The sequence below is a fragment of the Anomalospiza imberbis genome, chromosome 3 (assembly GCF_031753505.1).
Source record: "Anomalospiza imberbis isolate Cuckoo-Finch-1a 21T00152 chromosome 3, ASM3175350v1, whole genome shotgun sequence".
NCBI lineage: Eukaryota > Metazoa > Chordata > Aves > Passeriformes > Viduidae > Anomalospiza > Anomalospiza imberbis.
Window position 1 is genome coordinate 105,196,313 of NC_089683.1, and position 25,109 is coordinate 105,221,421.

Genomic DNA, 25,109 nt, shown 5'->3' on the forward strand with positions numbered 1-25,109 from the left:
CCTCCAGACCTCCTGTCCTGCCTTTGCGGCTGCTTTTTCTCCAGAAGAAATGCAGTCATTCCTAGCCAGCTGCTTTTCCAATAAAAATGTGCCAGCTGCTCAGTCAATCATCTGCTTCCCACCCCTTTGGAAGGTTTCTCTGCTTTAAGCCTCTTCCTTGGTGGACCTTTTTCTCTTGTTTTTCCCTTGGCCGAGTGATGGTCATGGACCTTTTCTTCTTGTTTGTTGGCCAAGTGGTGTTTCCACTGGGACAGCAGAGTCTTTATCCCAAATTCTAAGGTTTTGCCTTGCATAGATGAGCCAAGGGAAGTCTGTGATTCCTGCATGGCAGAGGAGGCATCTCCGAAGGCAATCGCTGTTTCAGTTTGCCTTCCTGATTTGCCAGAGCATGAATTCCATTAATTTTTTTTTTCGTAGGAAAATTAGAGAATAGACATGGAACTGGGTTGTTATTTTGGAGTAATCCATTAGTCCTTTATTAGTAGTCTGTTATTTCTTCATCTACTCACTGGTGTGGCTGGTCAAGGTTTTCCTCAAAAAAACAAGCCAGCAGGGAAAAATAGTGTGGAACCAGGACATGGATACAAAGGCCTGTGAGTCCTCACAGCCTGTTCACTCCATGTATATTTCCTTCCTGCCTTACTTCCTGCCTTCCTCCCTCCTTCCCTCCCCTCCTTTATCCATTGCAGATAGCTTCCCAGAGTCTACAGTGTGCCTGCTGCTGCTTTTTCTCGCAATATGGAGGAGATTCCTTGCTACCACGCACATAATGGAATTCCTGGTCTGGGGAAGTTGGTTGGGATGCAGGTGGGACACCAAGGTGGGCTGGAATGGGCTGCAGCTACCATGGAGCCAGTTGTGATCTGCTGTGGTGTTGGATTGTATATTCCACAGAGGAGACTCCTTTCTACCTCTCCTGCAGAATTCCAGCATGGAGCAGTGTTTCCATCGCACAACTCGTGATCCTGAGGCTGAGAAGGATGGATGTGGAGAGCCAGGATACGGGAGAAGCAGTGTCACCAGTCTAGGATACTCTGGAAGCTGTGAGGTAGGTGATCTTGGGGATTGAATGTTTACTCTGGATAGGAGAGACTCCTGGGGCTGAGCAGGATTTTGGGAAGAAATATGCAGGCTCAGGGGCAGCAGGTGAGACAAAACGCTCCCCACTGCTGTATCCCTGGATATGTGAAGGAGGAAAGGCTGAAAGACGGCAGAAAGACTGAGCATCTCTGGATCACAGAATCCTGGAATAGTTTGGGTGGGAAGGGACCTTAAACTCTTCCCATTCCACCCCCTGCCATGGGCAGGAATACCTCCAACACCTCCCCCTGGATCAGGATTCTCTGAAGTCCTGTCCATCCCATCTCACCACCTGGGGGTAAAACACTCACCAGAAGATTCCTGGCCTCCCCACGGAGCCTGTTCCTGCCACAATGAAAAACTCCAGCATGAATCCTTCACACTGCAAAGTATTCCTCTGCTTCCAACGGCACTGGGACAAGGAGCCCCTCTCTGGATTTACAGATGTCTGTCCATAACCGTATGTCCTTTCCTAGGATTGGGATGCTTTGGGATAGTCTTACTTTGAGGGGGTTGCTCTTGCCTCAGAAACATCAGGGTGGGCTCAGCCTTTGCCCCTCGAGTTTTCCGGAGCCCTAATTCATCCCGGTCAGAATTTAAAGCCTCCTTGGCTCTGTGCTGTGTCAGGTTTTTCCTCCACTGCTGGCAGAAAGCAGCAACTTCTTCTTCTTCAGGGTCTGTTGGGGGTTGTCCCAAACCCTGTTGGACAAAGGAATTAGTTTAATATATCCCTGTGCATCCTAAATTATGGAAAAGTCTGGATGTGCCAATGTGTGCATGATCCACACAGCATTGCTACCTCTTAATGCTTCAAAATGCTTCAGAATGCTTCAAAAGCTTCTTACAGGGAGAGGAAAGGGAGGCAGTTTGTTGATAAGCAGGGAATTTTCCAAAGGGAAAGTTCCAGGTCATAAAGGACTTTGAGATCTAGATATTCAAAATTAATTAATTAATTCAGCATCCACAAAGTGAAAAATGGACAAATAGAGGAAGTGATAAGTTTAATTAAGCACAGGAGGAGCTTTGTCACCCTTGGGGCTGATTGCTCAGCAAATGGGATTCTAAAAAATCTGTGCTTCCTTCAAAAAGATATGCTGATCCCAGGAAAAGCAGTAGGATTGTAGAGGAGGATGGGATTCAGGTGGAAATGCTGCCTTATGGAGAGGCTGGTGGTGTTTGCACTTGTTTTCCAGTTGTTTTGAGGAAAAATCTGTTCCCATGGACTTTACAGTCACATCAGGTGGCTGTTGATGGTAGCTGCATGGGAAACTCTTGGGAATTTGGTTTTTGGGAATAAAGAGGATAGCATGGACTAATTCCAAATAAAGGTGCTCTACGATCCAAAAATTAAGTGGGGAATGGACCAGGTAAAGGTGACTTCAAGGACAGTCAATGCCTGGGATGATGCAGGGTGGGCTTTGAACATGAGACAGGCACAAAATGCAAGTATTCCAGGAGGAATATTTGCTCCAGCTGGAGTCCCACAGCAGCCAGATCCCAGCTCCCATAGAAAAACCTGGATGAGAAACTCCCACAGCATGGAATTGCTGCCATCAGACTTCACTGTTAGGGAGAAACCCTTTCCTGTGAGGTTGGGAGGCCCTGGCACAGAGAAGCTGTGGCTGCCCCATCCCTGGAACTGCTCAAAGCCAGACTGGATGGGGCTTGGAGCAACCCTTCCCACCCAAATAATTCTGGGATTGATTCCATGATGGACTCACTTTGACACATGCTGCCTCGGCCGCCCTCAGGACATGCTGGACTGCTTCAATGAGGTTCTGCACATTGCTCAGCAGCAGCTCAGAGGAGGCCTTGCTCTCCCCAGTCACTGCTTTCACCCTTCAAAGACATTCCAAAGGATTTTATTGGAACAACAATAGACATCCTGACAGTGTTGTTATTCCAAGCCCAGCTTGTCCCCTGCACCATTGGAGCAGGGAAACCCATGGAGGGAAGGGAGGCCTCCAAATTGTTCCTCAACTCTTGAACAATACCCACCTCCCCTAGGACCTCTGGGGACCACAACCCACATTCCTTGGAGAAGGGATCCCTCTTGGATGACCCTGGGAGAAGTGATCCCAGCTGCCAGCAGCTCACCTGGCTACGATGCTGAGCTGGCTGCTGATGGATTGGGTGTGCTCAGTGGCACGGAGCAGCTCCATGGAGCATCTCTGGTCCAGGCAGTGCTTGGCGAGGATGTTCCCAAACTTAACAACCGCTTGCCCATCAGAAACCATTTGCCTGGCACAGGCAACAAACTGCTCCTTGCTCTGGAATGGGATAAAAATCAATGGGATTGGGGAGAGAAGGAAAAAAAAAAAGCTTTTCCTGCAGGACAGGGAAGGTCCAGGAGGCTCAGATAAATCCTGAGGAAAGGACAGGATGCCCAGCTCACATGCAACCAGAAGGAAGGAATTTGGAGTATTTTGCATAAATAGAGTTGGTGCCACTCTCCCAAGAGCTGGGTGACACAGGGATTTAGGATGGAGTTGCCATGTTCCTAAGGGAAAACTAGAGGGATGAAATGCTGCCTACCGCAATGGGGCCCTTCCTCCGCAGGAACTGAGCCATGTGGAGCATCCTCGTGGCCATGTCCTGGGTCACCTGGGACACACTGCTGGGGCCACCTTGCCACTTGTCACAGTTTCCTCTCTCCTGCTTTGCAGGGGAGATGCTGGAAGGGCCATCCTGGTGCTGTTGAGACAGTAATGGAGCAGATTCCAAACCTGGAATGTGTGGACACAGCAATGCTGAGTGGTCTCCTCCACCTGGGTGTTTCTGAAGGAGATTTTGGTGAGTAAAGTTGGTGGGAGAGCTGCCCACCCCCTTCTGGGTCCACTCCACCTTCCCACCAACCCTTCTCCCTAAATCCAAAGCCCTTGGAGCCATCTTCAAATAGGAGTGGGGTGTCCTGCAAGCTGACAGTTTGCAATTAATTCCCAGCACAATTAGAGCTCTAAAGCACTTTGCTGAGGGAACTGGGTCTGTGCCAAAGCATTTCCCAGCTCCTGACACCCATGGGAATGGAGTTGCTGGTATTCCCAGAGGGAAGGTGTGGAGGTGAGGGAGAGTGCTACAGCCCCTCTGCCTGTGAAATGGTGGATTGGGATGGATGTGGGAGAGCCTGGCCGATCGGATATCCAGGAATCCAGGGCTGCCAGCAATCTGAGCTGCCTGAGTGGCCCAGGGTCAGCCTGCTGACCTCCAGAGGCCCTGCCAGCATCCCTCACATTCCTGCTCCATGCTGGGAGCACCAGGAATGAAGAACAGCCGTGACCAACACCCTGCCAGGGAAAAGAGCTCCCGTACCAGCTCACCCACTTCCCGCACGGCTCCACTCCCTCCTCTGCTCCTGCATGGATGAATTCCTGCTGCCTCAGTGGGCTCTGGGGCTGGGGAGAGTCCAGCTGTGCTGTTGGGTGATCCTGGGAAGCGTTCCCGCTGCAGGCATTCTGTGAGGCACTGCAGGATGTCCCTGTCAATTCCATGGATAACCCAGAGCTGTGTGACAAGGTAGTGTGCCTTGGCCGACCAGTACCACACCATGCCATCCAGGTGGGGATCCCCAGTGTCCTGGCAGGGATCCCCAGTGTCCTGGTGGCTCCGGAATTGCCGCCCAGCACTTCCCACCACATCAGCCGTGAGGAGCAGGAGGTGGTCAGCCATGGATAGCAGGTCAGGCTGCGATGTAAGTTGAGCACCGGGCTCCAGAGCACCCTGGAGGGTGTTTCTGACCCTCTGGACATCAGCCATGAGCTGATTTGCCTTCTTCTCAAAACCTTCTTTGCTCCTCTCCCTCTCCTCTTGGGTGAGGTTGGACAGAGCTGCTCCAACCACATCTTGGATGAGTTGCAGCTGTTCCATATTGACCCTTTCCATGTGGAGCAACAACGCCTTGGCCCTGAGGGCCACGTCCCTCTGCAGGAGCTCGAAGCGGATGGCCAAGCTGACAGTAGGCAATGGGGAGAGCAGAAGGGTGTTGGACACGTCCAGCAATGCTTCCATGAGCACTTGGATCTCCTCCCGGAGCACCAGGATTTCTCTGGCACCGTGGTCTCCAGGGCAGGATAAGTAGGAGAGCCGGGCAGCCTCCTGCATCCTGAGGGAATTCTCAGCCACAGCAGCCAGGAGGCTCCGTGGGCCAACCTTGTTCCTCACGGCTCTGCTCAGCTCCCTGAGGAACAGGACATCCCTGCCCATAAACTGATCCATGGCATCCAGCAGGACACACATGCCAATGGCCCACCGGACACCGTGCAGCTCCAGGATGGTCTTTTCCATCCCACAGGATTCCCTGAAGGACACTGCCTTCTCCAGGAATCTTTTGGTGTTCAGCTGAGCACAGGAAAACTTGGTTTGGAGCTGCAGAAAGCTCTCCTGGACATGAGAGGGATTGGGATTTTCCCTGCTGCAGACTGTGCTTGCAATGTCTCCTGCCACCTGCACTGCTCCCGCTAAACCCAGCAGGGTCTCATCCAAAGCCTGCTTCCCTCTTGGAAAGTCACCCGACAGGATAAATCCAAGCACTTGCTGGGCCAGACCATTCCAAGAGCCTGCCACAGCTGCCAGGCACTCCCGAGTCTCCTGGATCCTTCCCGAGAGCCTGAGTGCTATTTGGAGAAGCCTGCCTGGAACAGGGAGCTGCCTGGGGGCCATTTCCGTGGCCAGGCTGATGATCCTTGGGGTAAGTGCCTTGATATCCCAGTGCTGCTCCAGCACCTGGACCTGGGGGGCTTCAGCCACAGGCAGTGCTTCCTGTGCAGCTTCCACATAGCCATCGGAGAGCTCCAGCAGGACAGAGCAAGCAGCATGGACAGTGTCTGTGTCACCAGCTCGGGATGCTCCCAGGAGAGCTGTGATGACAGGGTGTGTATCCCCTTTCCATGGATCCAGGTGGAAGTTAGCTGGTGGTGAAGATGGATGACTTTGGATATCTTCTTGGAATGCTGCCTCATCTGTACTGGTTTGTGTCCCAGTGTGGGACAGGCTGAGCTCCAGCCCCTCTTTCACCTTGGTGCTCCGCACTTGCTCCCGGAGAGGGCTGAGGATCTCCGGGTGGTTGGACCCGTCCAGCCCAGCTTGGACACGGAGAGCAGAGTCCATCAGGGAGCTCGCTGCCTGAGAAAAAGCATCCTGGCTTTGGAGGCAGGAAAACCTTCCTGGAATGAGGGCCGTGACTGCTTCCAGCTCCAGGATGGATTTGGCCAAGCGCTCCACCCACACCAGCAAACCATTCCTAAAGATGGGATCCGTGGTCCTGTCCACGTGCCGGGTGGAGGCTCCAACCACCCAGCGTGCCCAGCCCATGAGGCGAGCGGTGTGCCAGGAGAATCCTTCGGGATCCCAGCATTCCAGTGCCGCTTCGCACCGTTCCTTTTGCTTGGCCAGCTCCAGGATGGATAACTCAAGGAATTCCCTCATGCCGATGGTCTCCTCAAAGCAGCACAGGAGGCTGTTGGTGGCTCTGGCCCAGGCACAGCACAGCACCTGAAGCTGCTCCATGGTATTCCCACTTGTTTCCATGAGCAGGGAAGGGAGGCTGGCCAGGAGGCTCTGCAGGTGCTCCACACCCTCCCGGATTTCCCTGGCAGTTTGGGCCTTGGCACACCTGGCCAGGAGCAGATCAGCCGCTCGGAGTATCCGCTGGGCCTGAGCGAAGAAGGCGGCAATGAGGGGCTGGAGCTTCCTTAAAATTCCTCCTGGTCCTGCTGGACAACGTCCTGAATGGGCAAGGCTAAGGGCACCTTCAAACAGCTGCCTCAGTGGCTCCTTCTCTTCAAAGAATCCATCCAGGATTTGGCACAGCGTGGCCCTGAGCACTGCCCGGTCCAGGTTTTCCAGCTCGTCCCTCAAGCGCTGACATTCCCATTCCAGTCCTTGTTCTCCCTGACCCTCCCTCCGGCTCACGCTCACGTGGCTGCAGATGCTCCTCCTCAGCTGTAGCAGGACCCAGCAACGTTCCACCAGCTCCAGCTGCAGATCCAGCCTGGATGACTCTGCCATCAGCATTCCATGGAGAATGACCGCTTCCAAGTGGGAACTGAACCCACCCTCGGAGAGGCGCAGGGGGTCAGGGTGGGAGAGGAGAGCCTGGAGCCTGCTCACCTGCTGGGAGAAGATCCCACTCCTGTCCTGTGGCTCCATGAGCAGGGAGAGGAGCTCCCTGATGGTCCTCTCCGTTAGCTGGAAAACAGAATCTTGGGAGAGGTCAGCTTGGCTATCCCTGGAATATGTCAGGGTATCCTGCTTGGCTGTGTGGATGAGTGAGACGCACTTGTGGAGCAGCTGCAGGGTCTGGGCCAAGCTCTTCCCTCCAGGACAATCTCCGAGTTCCTGGAGGCGCTTGGCTGTTAGGCGGCTCAGCAGGAGCACAGCCTCAGAAAAGGCCTGGAATGCAGCCAGCAGCCCTGGAGTGTCCCGGGCATCCCGCAGCACACTCAGGCATTCCAGGAGCCAGCTGGCAGCGCCAGTGATCCTCCTCATCCCTGCAGCCTCTTCCAGCTGAAGGATCTAACCAGGAAACAAGGCAGAAAAGCCGCTCAGGTCAGGAATTCCCATTCCTGTTCCATCCCTGGAGGGGGGAGGAGGTGTGGTTTGCTCCATGGATCTGCTGGAGCTTTCCCCCGGCTCGTGTCCCTTCCCAGTGTCCCCCTCACCTTTGCTGTCTCCGCCAGAGTCCTCTTGGCGGCCGCTGCCAGATGCTCTCGGTGCCAAGGGCTGTCTGGATGCTCCTGGAGCTGGAATGCTGCCAGCACCATGTCCCTCCCAGCCTGGAGCAGGGATTCACCCATGGGACACATCTCCGTTCTCACTTCCTCGCTGGAATCCTCAGACAGCCTGGAATAGGACTGGGCTCAGCACTCCTGTCTATTCCCCACTCCCAATCCCACCTCTCCAGGAAGGAAGATGCAGGCTCCCTGCCACCTTTTCCATGTCTTCCCAGCCCCCAAATCCACCGGGGAGACTTCCATCCACCTCACCTCCTTGCCACAGCAGCGAATTCTTCCACAGCTTTGGCTAATTTTCCTGCCTTTTCCCCCAGAGTGGGAAAGGCCGGACAAATCCCATCTTCCCGTTCCAGGGCGAGGAGGAGGTGGCAGAGCTCCACACCCATGGGGCAGAGAATTCCCTGGATAGCTTTGTTTTCTATCGGGAGCCCGAGCTCAGAGAGAGAAAAACGCTCCATGTTGTCCTGCCTGGAAAAGGGAAAAACCCCTGGGGTTAATTGGGATCCAGTTTCCGGTTTTCACAGCGAGCTTGGATGGGGATGGCAGTTCCTGGCTTGGGAAACGCTGCCGGCTTTAATTTCACCCAGCCCTGAAACCAGGTCACTCACCTGGAATTCCTGGGACGCTGGAGCCGGGATTTCCTTTCCCGGGGGATCATCACAGGGTGTTCCGGCACTGCAGAGCCGGCATTCCCTCAGAGGGAGGGATTTGGGACAGCGAGACGGGGGCAGCGCGAGGTCTTTCTTCCCCAGTTCCCGCAGTTCCCGGGACGCCATGCGGGACGTTCCCATGGAAGCGACGCCGGGATGCGCCAGTGTCGCCATGGAGATAACGGGCGCGGGGAGATGACGTCACGCCACGCGCCGGCCGCGGGGCACGCCGGAAGTTGTAGTTTGGCTGGTTGTTCAGCGTTACGGGATTCCCTCAGCCCGGGTGCGCAGGGGAGGGATCAGGCAGGAATAACCCCGTTTTCCTCATTCCTTCCAGGGGCGTTTTTGAACAACTCAAAGGTGCGCCCTTGCAACGGGGGCAGGACACAGGTGTCACTTCTCCTGATGATCCTTAGTGTGGAATATTCTCAGGAAAGTGTAGCCTACCTCCCGGGAATCTGAGCTTCAGCTCTCCTGAGTTACAGGTGAGGTAATTCCTAGAAACTCGGAGAGTGCCATAAATAACTTTCAGGATAAGGACTGATCTGCCACAGATCCCACCGCCAGCTGGGATCCCGCTCCCATTCCCACAGCCATCTTTTGAGTTAGCTCCTGAAGGAATCCCGCTTGGGGAATAACCAGAGCGCCGCGGCTGCGCGGGTCCCACCCGCCGGGAGGAGCCGCTCATCCCTGATCCCCGCCGGATCCGCATCCCGCATCCTGCGCGCGCCCCGCCCCGCGCACGCGCCCGGCGCGCTCCCGGTGCCGCGGCGGAGGAGGAGGAAGGAGAGCAGGAAAAGCGGGAGCGATGGACAGCGCCGGCAAGGAGCGGGAGGCCGTGCAGCTGATGGCGGAGGCCGAGAAGCGGGTCAAGGGCTCGCACTCCTTCCTGCGGGGGCTCTTCGGGTGAGCGGCCCCCGCATCCCCCCTGCCCGGATCCTGCATCCCCCTTCCCACGTCCTGCTTCCCTCTTCCAATCTCCTGCATCTCCCCCCCATTTCCCCGGCTCCTGGATCCCCCTCTCCAGCTCTTGCCCCCCTTCCAATTCCTTCACACCCCCATTCCCAGCTCCTGCTCCCCTTCAGCTCCTGAAACCCCCCCCTGAGCTCCTGTCCCCCCTCCCATCTCCTACATCCGCCCCCTTCCCTATTTCCTGCCCACCTTCCCATCTCCTCCATCCTCCCCTTCCCGACCTCTTCCCCCTTTTTCCTAACTCCTGCCCCATCGTGTGTGTGAGAGTCTTCCATATCCCTGCCAGAGCACGGGGACGGGGGGCACACGGAGCCCTCCCATCCCGATCCAAACCCGGATCCCGCTGGAGCAGCCCGTCCTGGCCATCCATGGCCACAGGGATGTGACGAGCGCGCCCGGCCTCTGCGGCTCCTGTCCCCTCCCCGCGCCAGGCCCCGCCGCTCATCCCGGCCTTATCCCGGGCGGAATCATCTCCCGGCATCCCCGGGATTCTCCCTGGAAGGGACAAGCTCTCCCGAAATCTCAGGGAACCCCGGCACCCCGAGGCTGCGGCCGGCGTTATCCCAGAAAATGGCAGAGCGTCCTTTTCCCTGGGCCTGGCTGCTCCAGGCTCGCTGTTCCTGGGGGTGTGCCTGAAACCGGGCTGGTTTGGCCACCTCAGTGCTGCTTTCCCTTAAGTTTTTTAAGGAAACAACATTCCCGGAGCGATGCTCTGTGAAGGCTGGGAGGTTTTTATCTATCAGCCCAGAAAAACCGGCTGTAGCCGTCCTAAAATCCACAAGTTTTAAATAGAAATTCCTCTCTGGCCTCCGGCAGATTAATCAGTCAGGGCCTGCTCCAGGAGCATAATCCGGGTGGCAAATTCCTGAAAATCCTTGGAGGGAACAGGCAGAGATTTCGAGAGGGGAATTTTTAATTTTCAGGGCTAAAAGAGGGAGGGACAAAAAGAGGAAGGAAAGGTGGGGGGGTGGGGGTGACTCGGCTCTTGGCATCTTCCCTGTAAACGGGATGTCCAGGTTTCCCAATGCCGGCCAAATGCCTTCCCACTTGGGCTCTTCCTGGAATTGCTCCATCACCTTGCACAAAAGCTGTTATTCCTTTATTTTGAATTTTTGGGGATTAAAAGGCTGGGTCCTGCCCTGTTCCAGAGGCCTCTCCGAGTGTAGCATTCCTCGGTGCCACCTCCATTGGCTTTGGCTCATGCCAGAGGTGCCTTCCAAGGGCAAGGAGGGATCCAAAAAATCCCACCTGTGCTTCCAAACTGATCGTGCTCAACTGCCAGAGGGAGAGAGCAAGGGGAGAAAAGTGCCAGAATTCCCAGGAGATGGAAAAGAAAATGGAATAATCCCTGTTGTGAGGTCGATTTAAGAGCAGTGTGGATTTGGCACTTGGGGACATGGATTTCGTGGAAATGTTGGATTCATGGACTTGAGGGATTTTCCAACCTTAAGGATTTTGGGATTCCTTTTTTTTCTGTGGGAGCAAAGCTTGATTCCACCTGGCACCTGTTAGGGAGTTATGGAGGGCAGGGAGATCCCCCCAGAGCCTCTTTTTTCCCCAGGGTTTCCATGAAAAATCTGCATTTCCTTGCCAAAATGTGACTTTTGGCGTCTCGGAATTCTGGGAGAGCCCCCAAATCCAGCATTCCCCTTTCAGTGTTCTCACATGGGGAATGGGATCAGCCTCACAGAGCCTGGAGAGGCCAGGATTCCCAATCCCAGTTTTGGCTCCGGAGTCATGTTCCCTCCCGTCCCAGCCTCAGGAGCATTCCTGCTGCATTCCAGGGGCAACACCCGCGTGGAGGAGGCCTGTGAGATGTACACCAGGGCTGCCAACATGTTCAAGATCGCCAAAAACTGGAGTGGTGAGTCCAAATCCTGGGATCTGGAGGGGTGTGGGTGATGCCAGAGCGCCCAAATGCCTTCCCGTGAATTATTCTATGGGGAATGGTCTCTGTGTCCATACAGTTCCTATTTAAATACTGGGAGAGGGGACAAAGGGAATGAGCTGAAGGATCTTGGAGGAATTTTAAAATGCCAGCGTGTGGTCCTGCTTCGGAAACCCTCATCCCCAAGTCTCCCAGGGTCCCGGAAGCAGCGCCTTCCCCTTCACTCATGGGATCGGTATTCCCTCTTTTCCAGCGGCAGGAAATGCCTTTTGCCAGGCGGCCAAGCTGCACATGCAGCTCCAGAGCAAGCACGACTCAGCCACCAGCTTTGTGGATGCCGGGAATGCCTACAAAAAAGCAGATCCGCAAGGTAAGGCAGCGGAACCTGGCAGCGGAATGTGGGATTGTTCCCAGCCAAATGCTCAGTGGTGGCAGAGGTGCATTCCTGCTTTTCCAGAAGGTTCTTTGGGGTGATGCAGGAGGTCAGCACTGTCCTGGCATCTCCTCTTGGTTTTTGTTGGGATTTGGGATGCTGCGCGGTGTTGGGTCCTTTGGCAGCTTCCATCCTGATTTGGCTTGGCTTTAGAGAACGGCTTCCTGAGGAATGGCTTCAGGCAGTCACTGGGCTGGATCACAGTAGGAGCCCTACCGTGTTCCCGAGGCTTTCCCTAGTCCTGGCCTTTGTTGGGATGAAAATAAAGGATCTGGGATTCTTTCAGCTGGGTTGTGATTTTTGGGAAGATCTCCAATTCACTTTTCCCTAGCTAGGTCTGGAAGCAAATCCCCCACCTCCCACCAGCATTATCCCAGGAGACACGGGAACAAACTCAAAAGGGTGGATAACACCCTTTTGAAGTGGTGAAACTCCTAAATTCCCTGAAAAACAGCAGCATTTGGGAATTGATCCCTTGAAGTTTGCTCCATTGGGGGATGCAGACAGCAAACTCAGGTTTAGGTCATCCTGGTGTTTGTTCCCTTTGGGATTTGCTGGGGGTGCTGGGACTGAGGTCATTCCAGAGCCCACTCTGTAGGTAGATATTCCCTGGAGCAGCTGCTGGGTGGGATTTAGGAATGGGACGTGGCTGACACTGTTGTCTCTCACACACGCTGCAGAGGCCATCAACTGCTTAAACGCAGCCATCGATATCTACACCGACATGGTAAGGCCCCGCTCCCGGGAATGCCGCGCGGCTTCCCGGGAATGCCGCACCTCATCCCGCTTCCCTCCTGTCCCCAGGGCCGCTTCACCATCGCTGCCAAGCACCACATCACCATTGCTGAGATCTACGAGGCCGAGCTGGTGGACATCGAGAAGGTGAGGGGATGTTGGTGACATCATCTGTGATGTCACTGGAGGCCCTGGAACAGCTTTCCCAGAAAACCGGTGGTTGCCACATCCCTGGAAGTGTCCAAGGCCAAGCTGGAGCAGCTTAGGATAGTGGAAGTTGTTCCCCCAGTGGAAAGGGATCACCATTGAGGTCCCTTCCAACTCAAACCATTCTGGGATTTCCTTGCCCTGAGCTCAAAAATTCCCATCTCCCATCCAGCACTGGAATTCCTGGTGTAGGTGCAATCCAGCCCTGAGCTGGAGTTAATGGTTTTCCCAGCCTGGAAGCTTTCATGGAGCAATCCCAAGTCTCTGGTGTGTCCCTGTGCCAGCAGGACTGGCCAAATGCTCTGGTGAGAATCCATCTCGGTGTTTCCCATTGGAAAAGCTCTTCGGGAGTGTCATGGAGCCATTTTCTGTCACTTTTAGTTCCCATGTCAGCACTGATTCCCTCATTCCCACTTCCAAATTCCCTGAGCAGGAATCCTGCTGTGGATCTCTGCTGCAATTTTGCAGGAAAAAACTGGATGGGATTTAGGGGTTATTTTCCAGGCAAGGATTTCCTTCCTTGGCTCTGCTCCATTGGATCCCATCTCTCTCCCTGAATGTTGGTGCTGTTCCATGGTGTGCTTTATCCCGGGATGACTGATCCCCCATCTCTGTCCCCAGGCCATCGCGCACTACGAGCAGGCCGCAGATTACTACAAGGGAGAGGAATCCAACAGGCAAGTCCTTGGGATCACTGGGAAGGGCTGGAACAGGGATCCATCTCAGCCACTCCCACAGCCAGCACACTTCTAATTTGGGCTATTCCAAGAGAATTCCTTAGCTGTGGGTTCCCACTTTTCTCTCTGGGAAGGGGTGCTGGGCTGTGGGCTGGTGAATTCCTGGGATTCAGGGCCTGATTTTCGGGATGTGGTTGCAGCTCAGCCAACAAGTGTCTGCTGAAGGTGGCGGCCTACGCGGCGCAGCTGGAGCAGTACCAGAAAGCCATCGAGATCTACGAGCAGGTCAGGAGCCAAATCCCATGGGAATAGCACCTCTTCCCAAGAAAAAGGGCTCAGGGGTTGGCAAAACTGCCAGAATAGGGAATTGTTTAGGCTGGAAAAGCTTTCTGAGGTCAGAGTGCCACTGTTACCCCACATGGCCAAGCATCCCCAAGTGCCACATCCATGATTTTCAGTGTTTCCAGGAAAAGCTTGGGAGAAATCCATAAAGATTCCCCTTTGAACGTATTTACAACTCCCTTTGGCAGAAAATTCCCTCCCGGATTTATCAACTCTGCCTTTTGTTGGATATTTACTTGCAAATACCAACAGTGCTGCTTGGTGCTTCCAGAGGGATAATCCTGGAACAGCTTTTCCCCAGATTGATTTGTTTTTCTATTTCCTCATCAACCAAGGATCAGCCTGGTGAGATCTGACTTCCCTTGGGATGAGTTCAAAACCCCCCTTCTTCCCAACAGCTTTTTGGCATTTTTTTCCATGCCTTTTATTCCCAGCCCTGTGGCTCAGGGTGGAATACGAATTGGTTTAATCCAGGCTTTCCTTTCCTGCCCCCTTTTTCCATGTTTTTTTGTCCAGGTGGGAACAAACACGATGGATAACCCTTTGCTCAAGTACAGCGCCAAAGAATATTTCTTCAAAGCTGCTCTGTGCCACTTCATCGTGGATGAGCTGAATGCCAAGGTCAGTTATCCCAGAATTCCCAGTTCCTCCTCACCAGCCTTGGCCAGCTGGGAGAAGCTTGGTGGGTTCACAGCTATTACCCCAAAATCCCTGATCCCTCCTCAGCAGTGGCTGGAATTCTTGGTGTGCCACTGTTATGTTGGATTCTTGGTGGATACTTTCCCAAGTTTGAGGATGGGAAGGCAAATCCTGGGGAAAAAAAATAGGAACGGTGTGCGAAGGGATCTCTTCTCTCTTCCAGCTTGCGCTGGAGAAGTACGAAGAAATGTTCCCAGCTTTCACAGATTCCCGGGAATGCAAGCTATTGAAAGTGAGTAACCAGGGTGCTTTCCCACTTTTCCAGGGGTTTTCTCCTTTATCCCAGCATTTTAGAGGACATCAGCCTCACTTTTCCCTGGGTTTGGCCCAGACCCCCGTTTGTGGTGGGTGCTTTTCATGGGTCTCTGTTCCCTGGGATGAGATGCTGGAGCGGGAATATGCAGGAATAGAGCGTTCCCTAATCTTTCCTGGTGTTTTCCCAGAAACTGCTGGAAGCTCATGAGGAGCAGAACAGCGAGGCCTACACCGAGGCTGTGAGTACTCATGGCTTCACTTGGGAATGCTGCTTCTTCCTTCTCTTTTTTGGGATGCCTTTGCCCTGTTCAGTATTTGGGAACCTGCAGAGAGGGGCCAGGGACAGTGGCTCCAGCAAGGTCCCAGCTTCCTCCTTCAACATTCCTGGGGTTTCATGGAGAGTTCAGATCCTGCCTGGGTTTGCTCCAGCTCCTTTGGTGCTTGACAGGAGCTTAAAGTGCTCGGGTTGGGTTTGGAGAGACTTCTCTCTGGACTGTGGCCCTATGCCTTTTCCCCTTTTTTTTTTTTTTTTTCCTCCATTCCATTTTTTCCCTCTGTTTTCCATTGTTTACCCCCAACTTCCCCTTTTTTCTGCCCTTCCTCCTTTTCACCCCCTTCCCTTTTTCCCTCTCCCCCCTTTCTTTCCCTTCTTTCTTTCTAGCCCCCTTTCCCCTATTTTTCCTTTCCCCTATTTTTCCTTTCCCCCATTTTTCCTTTCCCCCATTTTTCCTTTCCCCCATTTTTCCTTTCCCTTTTCCCCCTCCTGTTTATTTTCTTCCCTTTTTTTTCCTTTCCCTTGTTTTTCCCCGCTTTCTCCTTGCATTTTTTCCCTCTTTCTCCTTGTTTTTTTTCCTCTTGTTTTTTCCCCACTCCCTTTCTCCTCTTCCTCTTTTCCTCTTCTTCCCCTTTATCCTCTTTTCTCCTTTTCCACCCTTCCCTTTTTTCCCCCCCTTCCCCTTGTTTTCCTTTTGCCCTTGTTTCACCTTTGTCCTTGCTTCTCCTTTTTTCCCTTTTCCCCTTATTTTCCCCTCCCTTTCCCCTTGTTCACCCCCCCTTTCGCTTTATTGTCCCTCTCTGCATTCCCCCCCTCCCTTTTCTCTCCTTTTTTTCCTCCCATGTATTTCCAGGACGAGCCCATGTCTGCTACTCCCCCCTCCCATCCCTGCCACATCCCCGCCTCATTCCCTTTCCCGCCCACTCCCTGATCCACGTTTTTTGCCGGTGCCAGGTGAAGGAATTCGACTCCATCTCGCGGCTGGATCAGTGGCTCACCACGATGCTGCTGCGCATCAAGAAAACCATCCAGGGCGAGGGTGACGGCGACCTCAAGTGATGCCCGCAGGCCCTTCCCGCCTCCAGCTGAGGACTTTTGGGGAATTCCCGACCCAATCCTGCGCTTTCTTTCGTGCTTCCCACTCCCATGGCTCACTGTGTTTCTTTAGCCCTGCTCTGTGGTGACGCTCCGGGCAGATGCCAGGCAAGAGAAGCCCTTGGAGCGGAAATCCTCCTTCTCCTCCTTGGGTTTGGTCCCTCTCATCCCGGTGCCTGCACTCGCAGCTCCCGGTTTTCCTGCTGTTCCGTTGATTCCAGCATGTAAATATTCCATCCAGGCCAACACAATACCAATAAGTGCTCCCAGCCCTTTGTGTTCCCATTTTCCTGTTCTCAAGTGTTGGAAACTCTTGGATCTGGGGGTCTGGAAGTGGTGCTAGGCAGAGGCTTTGGGAATTGGGAATACCCTCCACACCTCCACCACGCCATAGGCATTCCAGGAGCCTAGGATTGGTGATGGCCCTAGGTCCTGGTTGGTTTCCATCTTTCTTGGATTGATTTTCCACGTTAGTTTGTGGTGCATCCCATCCCTCCACTTCCCAAATAATTCCACCTGAGGAAGGATCTATTTTTTTACCTCACCCTCTGCGTGTGCTGAGCACAATCCCTAAATTCTGAGCCTTTGGCTGCACGCAAGTGTTGATCCCACAGGAGCCTGGTTGGAATTCAGGTGGCAGGGGGCACAATTTACTTGGGAAAAGTTGAAAAATTCTTGCAGGAATTGATGGGTATGTTGTTAAGGAGAGGGTATTGAGCTGCCTGGTTTTTCAAGGATGCATCAGAGGCGTCGGGAGCTTGTGCAATTTGTCACTCTTTGGGAAGAGTGAAGTCATTAATTAATAAGGGCTGTTCTGGAGGCTCCAGGCAGCCCCAGCCCCTCTTTCCTCTGGAAAAAGTCAGGTTGGAATGTTGGGCTTTGGATAGAGCTTAGCTCGTTGGGCTCTAAAGTTCTGAAAACCAAAAATCCCAATCCATGCCAAATTCTCCTTGGTTTGGTGTTTTCCCACCCTTCCCGATCTCTGTTTCCCACAGGTCCTTGTGTTCATCCCAAACATCCCAACCAGATGGAAAAGCCCAGGCTTGGGAGGCAGTGGGGGGGCATCTCCCAGCTCCAGGCTTGGAAGCACATGGAGTTCATCCATTCCCACCCTTAGGAATGACTTTATCTGGCATCCAGCACTGTGGGAGCCAGGATGAGGGGAAGCACAGCTTGGGAGGCTCCACTTTTCCCGGTGTTTTTTCGGTTCCCTTTGTCAGTGTTGTAGGACAGGAAGAGCAGGACAGCTGTTACTCCATCCCTACACCTGATAGTTGTGTGTGAGTAGCTCCAGCATGTCCTCTGCTGTATCCATGGTGAATTGTGAAAGTTCCCAGGTGACAATTCTGCCACTCCCGCTGTATTCCCACCCCACTTCCATCACTCTCTACTCGGAAAACTTATTTAAGGAAATGGCCTTAGCAAGAATATCATGTTTGGTGTAACTCTGTACATGAATAAAGTGAAAATCATGGATGGAAGGAGGGAGAAGTGGTTCTTACAGAAAACTCAAAAGGCTGGAGCATGGTGGGATGATGGAGGCTGGGAGGGGGTGTGATTCCTTCAATTCCTGTTTGGAATCATGGAATGGTTTGGGTAGGAAGGGACCTTAAAGCTCATCCTGTTCCAGGGACACCTTCCACTATCTCAGCTTGCTCCAAGCCCCTTGAATACTTTCAGGGATGGGGCAGCCACAGATTCTTTTGGAAAACTCTTCCAGGACCTCCTCACTCTCACAGGGAAGAATTCCTTCCCAATAACCCACCTGAATTCCCCCTCTGTCACTGGGAAGCCATTCCCCCCGTCTTGTCCTGTCTCTATAATTCCTGGTAAAGAATCCCTCCCACTTTTCCTTGTAGGCCCCTTCTGAGGTATCCAGGGAATTGAACCTTCTCCAGGTGAACTTTCCGAGCCTGTCAATATCCCAAAGTGTCCCACTGGGTATGACTGAGTCACTGGGAGGTCTCCATATTCCGTATTTTAATAGGAACAGCTCAAACAAGTAATTCACTTCCATATGTTCTTGGAGTACAAAACATTCCCCGGCTCCAGATCCAAGTGCTCAGCCCTTAAATATATCTACAAACGCTTTCCTTCCACTGGGAATAACTGAGCTCCAGCAGGAATAAATATCTCAAATATAACCTCTTGGAAATGTCCTCTGGTACAAAAATTCCCTTTTTTCTAGCTTAGAATTCCATGAGAATGCCTCTGCCATCCCTTTATCCCAAAAAATAGCTCTGTGCCACAGTTGGGGGGGGGGGGGTCTTTATTGCTGGATCTCACCAGGCTGGACTGTGCTTACCTTTCCCAACGTTCTGCTCACAGCTTCAGCTGAGGAATTGCTGTGGGAATACTACAGGAACAGGCAAAGAAATGGGAAAAAGAATGGGAAAAGCTGTGGGTTTTTACACTGGAAAGCCCATCCCGAGGTTTGAAGCATTAAACCATAGCAGTGAGCTGCTGTGGCAAAAAAACAGGAGTCAGCCCAGCTAGAAACCTCCCAAATCCTATTCCACTAAAATGGAGCAGGAAAAGCCTCTGAACTGAGCCCCTTCCAGCACAGCTCCTTTTCACAGACTTTATTCTAGGAGATGTTTTGGTCTCCTAAGTGCCCAATTCCATGGGAGCTGGAGCAGCTGGAGGGTGAGAAGTGACAGGATCCAAGTGCCAGACTGCTCCAGTTTCCATGCAATTGTAAAACCAAGGAAGTAGCACTTGGCTGCCACCTGCCCCTTTTTGCTGCTCAGAGACTCCAAACTCCTGGAATGAAACTCCAAAGCTGCTCCCACTCATTGGGATCTTTGGCAAAAGCAGAGAGAAACCAACATTTCCTGAAAAGCAAATTTAGCCAAACTTCTCCTGGATGAAATTCCACTGGGGAAAACGCAGCAAATGTCATAGAGAAACATCAGTTCTCCTGATTGTCCATGCGGCATTGAATTCCCTGGAAAACAAACCTGCACCACCAAGGTACCTGAGCCACCCCCTGAATTCCCCGAGGATCAACTCCTACAAATTCCCTAGTGTGGTGCCACCCTGCCTGACCATCAGGAGATGGAGCTGGGGAGGGAATTTCCAGAGGAAAGCTGGAAATCCACTCTTTCCCAGCTTCCTGCCACCAGCCTCCCTCAGGCCAAGGACTGTACAAAGGGTGCAGCCTAAGGAGCAGGAGGCAATCTGAATCATTCCATGTTCACCAGGGCATGGAGCTGGGGCTGCCCAGAGTCCGTCTGCGTGTGGAGCATGGTCAGTTCTCCCAGCAGGGACTCCTGTGCTCCAGAGGCCTTACAGTCTGTGCTGGAATTCCCGCTTCCTGGGACTGCTGCCAGGCTCTGGTAGGGGCTGTTCTCTGGGAAGGAGAGCAGCTTTTCTGGGATTTTGGGGGACACCTCGTATTCCTCATCAGGAAGCTCCGTTTTGTGTCCCTCGTCATTCTTTGCGGCTCCTTCCACGATGACAAGGAAGGACTTCCAGGGGGTGTTTTTATCATGGATCTGCAAAGGAATAACCAGGAGAGAGAAGGTTGGATACAGGATGACAAGGGAAAGTTTGGATCAAGCTTGTATTTGATGTTGGTAGAAAAGGTTTTTGTTATGGAGTCATGGAATGGTTTGGGTTGGAAGATTGGACCGTAAGATGATCCAGTCCCAACCCCTGCCATGGACAGGGACATCTTCCCCTGGCTCAGGTTGCTCCAAGCCCTGTCCAACCTGGTTTTGAACAATTCCAGGAATGCAACACCCACAGGTTTTCTGGGAAAATTGTGCCAGGGCCTTCCCAACCTCCCACGGAAGAATTCCTTCCCAACATCCCACCTAACCCCAACTTCCATCAGTTTGAACTGGAAGTCTGCTCCGGGCTTGACCCGTAAGTCCACGGAACGTGGCTCCGAGGAGGCGTGGTGGCGCTGAGCTGCCCGCCACCAGAAGGTGCTGCTGGCGCGCCAGGATTGTGGGACCGTACCGAGGTGTGCCGGCGCAGCGTGGATTTGTCGGTGAAGGTCCTGCCGCAGGCGTTGCACATGAAGGGCTTCTCGCCGGTGTGGATGCGGTGGTGCCGCTGCAGCGCGTTCAGCTGTGTGAACTGCTTCCCACACTGGTCACAGCAGTACGGCCGCTCCCCTGGGAATGTGGCATGGGAGAAAGGCTGGGAATGCGGGCAGAGCAGAGCTGCTGTGCCTCAGGAATGCCCAGAAACCCCTGGCTGACAGGGAATGGTCAGGGAAAACATCCTGGTGGCACAAATGTCACATTACGACCCATCTGGAGGCAGCAAGTTCCTCCCAGCCCCATAAAGATGTGTTGCCACTCTGTTTTTCCATGGATTTTCCATTAGAGACTCAAGTCCTGCCCAGAATCCAAGTATTCCTCCCCCTTATACACTGTTCTCTGAACAAGAACCCCTGAGCCACCCGCAGCCCTGGCATCACTCTGAAGACACCACAAACTCCCTGTTTGGAAAGAGATCCCATTTGTGGCAGCAGCTCTCTGGCCACAGAGAGCAGGCACAGACTTTCCCAGGCAAGGCTGTGAGAAGATCAGAGGAAAGAATGAGAAAGAATTTTTATCTCCACTTGTTGCACCTGCTGTTGTGCACGTGTGGAATGTGCCATGGAGATTTGTTTACCAAAGGGTGATTTCTTAATTGGACACTGGATGGTGTTTGGATTGATCGACCAGTTAGGTCAAAGCTGTATCGGACTGGCTGTAAGGGTTACTGAGTCTCTTAACAGCTACACTATAATATAGTACAGGATGATAGAACAAAGCAATTGAGCAGCCTTCTGCAATCATGGAGTCAGTGCTAATTACTACCCGGCTGGGGGCCTGCAACAACACCCGTTTTCCTTCTTCCCACGACAAACCTTCGGAGCTATACCAGAGCTCTCCATCACAAATGATCCTGGCAGCTTATTAAGGTATCTCCACAGCCTGTGGAAGCATTCCAGGGAATTGCTGTCACTCAGGACTAGTGGGAGAAGGGGAGAACATGACACATCAAGCAGTGCACATGGGGGAAATCCTGGCTGGGATATTGCAGTGGTGAGGAGTGTGTATCCAAGAAAAAGAGAACATCCTACCTGTGTATCAAAGAAAAGGGGGACATCCTACCTGTGTGGACTTTGATGTGCTGGTACAGGGAATTCCTCTGGGCAAAGGTCCGGAAGCAAACGTCACATTTGAAAGGCTTGGATCCCGTGTGGATCCGGTTGTGGTGTTTCAGGTATTCCTTGGAGGCAAAGCTCTTCCCACAGGTTTCACACATGAAAGGCCTTTCCCCTAAAAAAGGTGGAAAAGCAGGATTAAACAAGCAGAGATTTGGGAATGCTCTTAAATATCCCACAGAAATTCTGGAGCGTGTCCTCACTGTGGGGATACTTAAAGGTCACCCAGTTCCAAACCATTCCATGGGCAGGGACACCTTCCCCTATCTCAGGTTGCTCCAAGCCACTCCCAACCTGGCCTGGAACAATTCCAGGGATGGGGAATCTACAGCTTCTTTAGGAAAATGGTTCCAGGGCCTCACCACTCTCACAGGCAGGAATTTCTTCCCAAAATCCAATTTAAATCAACCCTCCCTCATCTTCAAATCACAGGATATCCTTAGGAACCTTTCTCAGGCAAATCCCACCTAAGACACGACAATATCTCATTTTATCCATAAAAATGTGGAAAAAAAGCATTTTCTGAAGGCAACATTTTCACTGGAATATTTGGGATTGGATTTTCCCAGTTTTCCAGCCTCACCTGTGTGGCAGCGCCTGTGGTAGATGAGCATGTGGTTCTGGGTGAAGCGGGCCCCACACTCATCACACACAAAGGGCTTCTCCCCTGTGTGGATCCTGCAAGGAAAAAGGAATGTTCAAACTCCAGGATGAGCCTTTCCCTCATTCCCATTGATCCTTACTGCTGGATCAACACCCACACCAAAAATGTTACGGTAAAAGCAAATTTTTCAAGGTGAAACGCAGCCAAATTCCAAAAATTCTCTCCAGGTCGTGGTGTCAAATCCTTTGGGAAGTGAGAGGAAGCTTCTCAGGGGGTTGGGATGGCTGCTTTTCCTGGAGAGGCACATCCACGTGGCAGAATACATCCCCAAGGAGGAGAAATCCCCACCACCGGCTGCCACCACACCCAAATTAAGGCAGTGTTGAGTTTCCAGTGTCCAAAATTCCTGAAAGGGCTCTGAGAATGGAAAAAAATCAGGTTTAAACCCTCAGAGAGGATTTTTTCCCTCATAAAAATGTCTCTGGCAGAAGACAGATAAAATAAGTGATAAAATCAGGTTAAACCCCTCAGAGAAGATTTCTACTCTGATAAAATGGTCTCTATCATGAGACAAGGTAAAATGACTGATAAAATCACTTTCAAGCCCATCAGAGTTAATTTCTGCCCTGATAAAAATACCTTCAGAAAAATAAAACTGATAAAATCAGGCGCAACCCCTCAGAGTGGATTTTTGCCCTAATCAAAATGTCTGCTCTGAGACACATGAAATAACTGAAAGATCAGGTTAAAGTCCCTCAGAGATGATTTTTGCCCTCATGAAAAAGGCTCTGCCCAGAGACAGATAAAAAAATTAGGTTAAACCCCTCAGTCTACTTCTGCCCTGATAAAAATGCCCTCAGAAAGATAAAATTGACAAAATCAGGCTAAAACCCCTCAGGATTGATTTTCCCTTATCAAAATGCCCTGAGGTAGATAAAATACTGACAAAATCAGGTTAAAACCCCTCAGAGATTATTTTTTTTCCTGATTAAAACACCCTGGGAGAGATAAAACCCAGCGGGTGCTGGATCAGTATCGTGTGGGTGACATTGGTGATGCGCCACCTCCTCCTATTCCCAGATCCATTGTTTTCCCTACTTTGTGCCCAAATCCATCATTTTCCCATTGAAAACCCTGCCAAATCCTTCCCAAATATTTCCACGCTTGTCTTTGTATCGAGTCTAAGGATGAGCTGGAGGAATTCCACCTGGATTTCCCCACAGCACAGGTCTGGCCCATGCGGGATATGAGGAGAAAACAGGCATTTGGGAGGCCCTGAGGGCTGAACTCTGTATCAGAAGAAAACAGGGATTTGGAGGAGCCCATTTGAGGAGAAAGCAGAGATTTGGGAGGCCCTGAGGACTGGACCCCATTTGAGGAGAAAGCAGGGATTTGGGAGGCTCTGAGGGCTGCACTCCATATGAAAACAGGGATTCAGGAGACCCTGAGGGCTGCACCCCATATGAGGAGAAAACAGGTATTTGGGAAGCCATGAAAGAGAAAATAGGGATTTGGGAGGCCCTGAAGGCTGCACCCCATAGGAAGAGAAACCAGGGATTTAGCAGGCCCTGAGGGCTGCACCCCGAGTCCAGGGAAAGCCGCTCCTACCTCATGTGGGTTTTCAGCGCCGAAGGCTGGGAGAACTTGGCCTCGCACTCGGGGCAGCCGTAGGGCTTGTGTCCCGTGTGTGTTCTCTCGTGGAGCCGCAGGGCCGTCCTGGAGCTGAGCCCCTTGCCGCACTGGTGGCACTGGTGGCGCTCCCCGCCGCCCTCGTGCACCTGCAGGACGTGCCTCTTGACGTCCTTTTTCCTCTTGAAGCGCTTGGCGCAGAGCTCGCAGGGGAAGCGGCGCTCGCTGCTGTGCACGTGCCGCTGGTGGCTGCGCAGGTTGCAGCGGTTGGCGAAGGTCTGCGCGCACGTCTCGCAGCGGAACTCCAGCGCCGAGGCGATCCCGTGGCTCTGCTGGATGTGCTTCAGGAAGCTCTTCTCGTACAGGAACTCCTTCTGGCACGTGCCGCACTTGAAGGTGCCGCTGCGCTTCTTTTTGTCCGCCTCGCCTTTGGGGAGGTTTTCTGGGGAGGTCCCCTCAGGTTTGCCAGAGTTCTCCTCCTGCTCCTGCTCTCCCTCCTCGCCTTTGGGCTGCTTTTCCTCCTCAGCGTTCCGCTGCTGCTCCCGCAGCCTCCGGGTGTATTTTTTCTTTGGGATCTCCACGAACACCTTCCTGCCGGCCAGCCGCCCGCTCGCCCTGCGGATCTTGGCATAAGGAGCCTTCAGCACTTCCTTCTTTTTGTCCATCTTCTCCTTGGACTTGGCAGCCAGCCCCTCAGGAGATGCTCCACGGCCAGGCGCGGCTACAGAACAATCCGGAGAGTCCCGCCCGGCCTTTGCCGTGGGCACAGTGCTCGGGCAGGTGGTGCTTTCCTCCTCGGAATTCTGTGACCCCGAGAAGTTCTGCAGCTCCAGCAGCACGGATTCCAGCATCTGCTTCTTCAGCTGGAAGCAAGTCTCGGAGAGATCCAGGCACTTGAGCTTCTCGGCGATCTCAAGCATACGCTGCACCCTGTCCTCCTCCACCTCCACACGCGCCGTGTACACGAACTCCAGGAAGGAGGCGAAATCTGCCACCTGCACCTCGTTGAGGAACACGTTGCTGTGGGGGCCATCCACAGGTTTCTCGTTGAGGAAAACCTCCTTGAAGAACTTGCTGGTGGCAGCCAGCACGGCCTTGTGTGCCGGGAACTCGGCGCGGACGCCCTGGTACTCCACGCTGACCGTGACGTCGCACAGGTGGCCCAGCAGCCGCAGCTGCTGCATCTCGTTCAGCAAGTTGATGGGGGAGGACTTGGATTCCAGCAGAACGGGGTTGCTTTCCATCTTTCTTCTCCCTGCTAACGAGATCCCGCATCAGCCAGCAGAATTCCACAGCTTTGCAGCGGCTGGGGTTGGGAGGAGCTCCGAGATCATTTAATCCAACCTCGGACCGATCTCCAGCACCTCAAGAAAACTGTGAAGTGAATCTGAGCTTAAATCCCAACCCTAATTTTCCATTAAGCCCTTCGGGCTGTCAGAAGCTGGGACAGGGATGGAGCAAACAGAGCTGCATCCAAGTTAAGGAACCTGGAATTAAGGACTGATTCCTGGCCTCACCAGGCAATAATAAAAGGAAGGCAAGATTAAGCAAAAGTTAACTGCTGTCCTAAAAACTCACCTGAAAATGCTGTCCACATAAAATTCCAAGCTCTTATGTGATGGATAATCATATTCACACACTGAAAATCCCACAAATGATGGGAGTTCCTCAAAA

At 52.9% G+C, this 25,109-nt stretch overlaps 3 protein-coding genes across 5 annotated transcripts; 1 reads left to right on the forward strand and 2 right to left on the reverse strand.

Annotated features, from left to right (window-relative positions):
- Positions 1 to 262: 262 nt before the first annotated feature.
- On the reverse strand, positions 263 to 9,054 carry LOC137471707 (uncharacterized). Of its 3 annotated transcripts, XR_010997796.1 has the most exons (9): positions 8,417 to 9,054; positions 8,061 to 8,276; positions 7,737 to 7,917; positions 4,390 to 7,590; positions 3,616 to 3,858; positions 3,178 to 3,350; positions 2,802 to 2,919; positions 1,392 to 1,779; positions 263 to 1,034 (listed from the first exon to the last, which is right to left on the reverse strand). XR_010997796.1 is itself a non-coding variant. In XM_068186241.1 (8 exons), exons 1-8 carry the CDS (start codon positions 8,464 to 8,466, stop codon positions 1,519 to 1,521), a joined length of 4,359 nt encoding a protein of 1,452 aa, XP_068042342.1. In that variant the 5' UTR covers positions 8,467 to 9,054; the 3' UTR covers positions 263 to 1,518. The 3 variants fall into 3 exon arrangements, 2 of the variants coding, with proteins under 2 accessions (XP_068042342.1, XP_068042341.1); XM_068186241.1 differs by having other exon boundaries at positions 263 to 1,779; positions 3,616 to 3,774; XM_068186240.1 differs by having other exon boundaries at positions 263 to 1,779.
- Positions 9,055 to 9,200: 146 nt separating this feature from the next.
- Positions 9,201 to 18,499, forward strand: NAPB (NSF attachment protein beta). Its single transcript, XM_068186256.1, has 11 exons — positions 9,201 to 9,364; positions 11,215 to 11,294; positions 11,572 to 11,688; positions 12,432 to 12,478; positions 12,556 to 12,633; positions 13,315 to 13,370; positions 13,571 to 13,655; positions 14,229 to 14,333; positions 14,575 to 14,643; positions 14,855 to 14,905; positions 15,895 to 18,499. The coding sequence occupies exons 1-11, from the start codon at positions 9,267 to 9,269 to the stop codon at positions 15,997 to 15,999; spliced, it is 891 nt and encodes a 296-aa protein (XP_068042357.1). The 5' UTR covers positions 9,201 to 9,266; the 3' UTR covers positions 16,000 to 18,499.
- On the reverse strand, positions 17,229 to 24,719 carry LOC137471711 (GDNF-inducible zinc finger protein 1-like). Its single transcript, XM_068186250.1, has 5 exons — positions 23,415 to 24,719; positions 21,786 to 21,880; positions 21,150 to 21,317; positions 20,002 to 20,159; positions 17,229 to 19,532 (listed from the first exon to the last, which is right to left on the reverse strand). The coding sequence occupies exons 1-5, from the start codon at positions 24,677 to 24,679 to the stop codon at positions 19,221 to 19,223; spliced, it is 1,998 nt and encodes a 665-aa protein (XP_068042351.1). The 5' UTR covers positions 24,680 to 24,719; the 3' UTR covers positions 17,229 to 19,220.
- Positions 24,720 to 25,109: the final 390 nt, after the last annotated feature.

Bases quoted from the DNA above. Each gene is read 5' to 3' on its own strand.
- LOC137471707 (XM_068186240.1), bottom strand. From the start codon at position 8,466: ATGATCCCCCGGGAAAGGAAATCCCGGCTCCAGCGTCCCAGGAATTCC. The intron at 7,918-8,060 runs GTGAGGTGGATG...GTCCTATTCCAG, and splicing joins TTCGCTGCTGTGGCAAGGAG to GCTGTCTGAGGATTCCAGCG. The intron at 1,780-2,801 runs GTGAGTCCATCA...TTTGTCCAACAG, and splicing joins CCGAGGCAGCATGTGTCAAA to GGTTTGGGACAACCCCCAAC.
- NAPB (XM_068186256.1), top strand. From the start codon at position 9,267: ATGGACAGCGCCGGCAAGGAGCGGGAGGCCGTGCAGCTGATGGCGGAG. The intron at 11,295-11,571 runs GTGAGTCCAAAT...CCTCTTTTCCAG, and splicing joins GATCGCCAAAAACTGGAGTG to CGGCAGGAAATGCCTTTTGC. The intron at 14,906-15,894 runs GTGAGTACTCAT...TGCCGGTGCCAG, and splicing joins GCGAGGCCTACACCGAGGCT to GTGAAGGAATTCGACTCCAT.
- LOC137471711 (XM_068186250.1), bottom strand. From the start codon at position 24,679: ATGGAAAGCAACCCCGTTCTGCTGGAATCCAAGTCCTCCCCCATCAAC. The intron at 21,881-23,414 runs GTAGGAGCGGCT...TTTTCCTTGCAG, and splicing joins GCGCTGAAAACCCACATGAG to GATCCACACAGGGGAGAAGC. The intron at 20,160-21,149 runs GTAGGATGTCCC...CCACATTCCCAG, and splicing joins GCACATCAAAGTCCACACAG to GGGAGCGGCCGTACTGCTGT.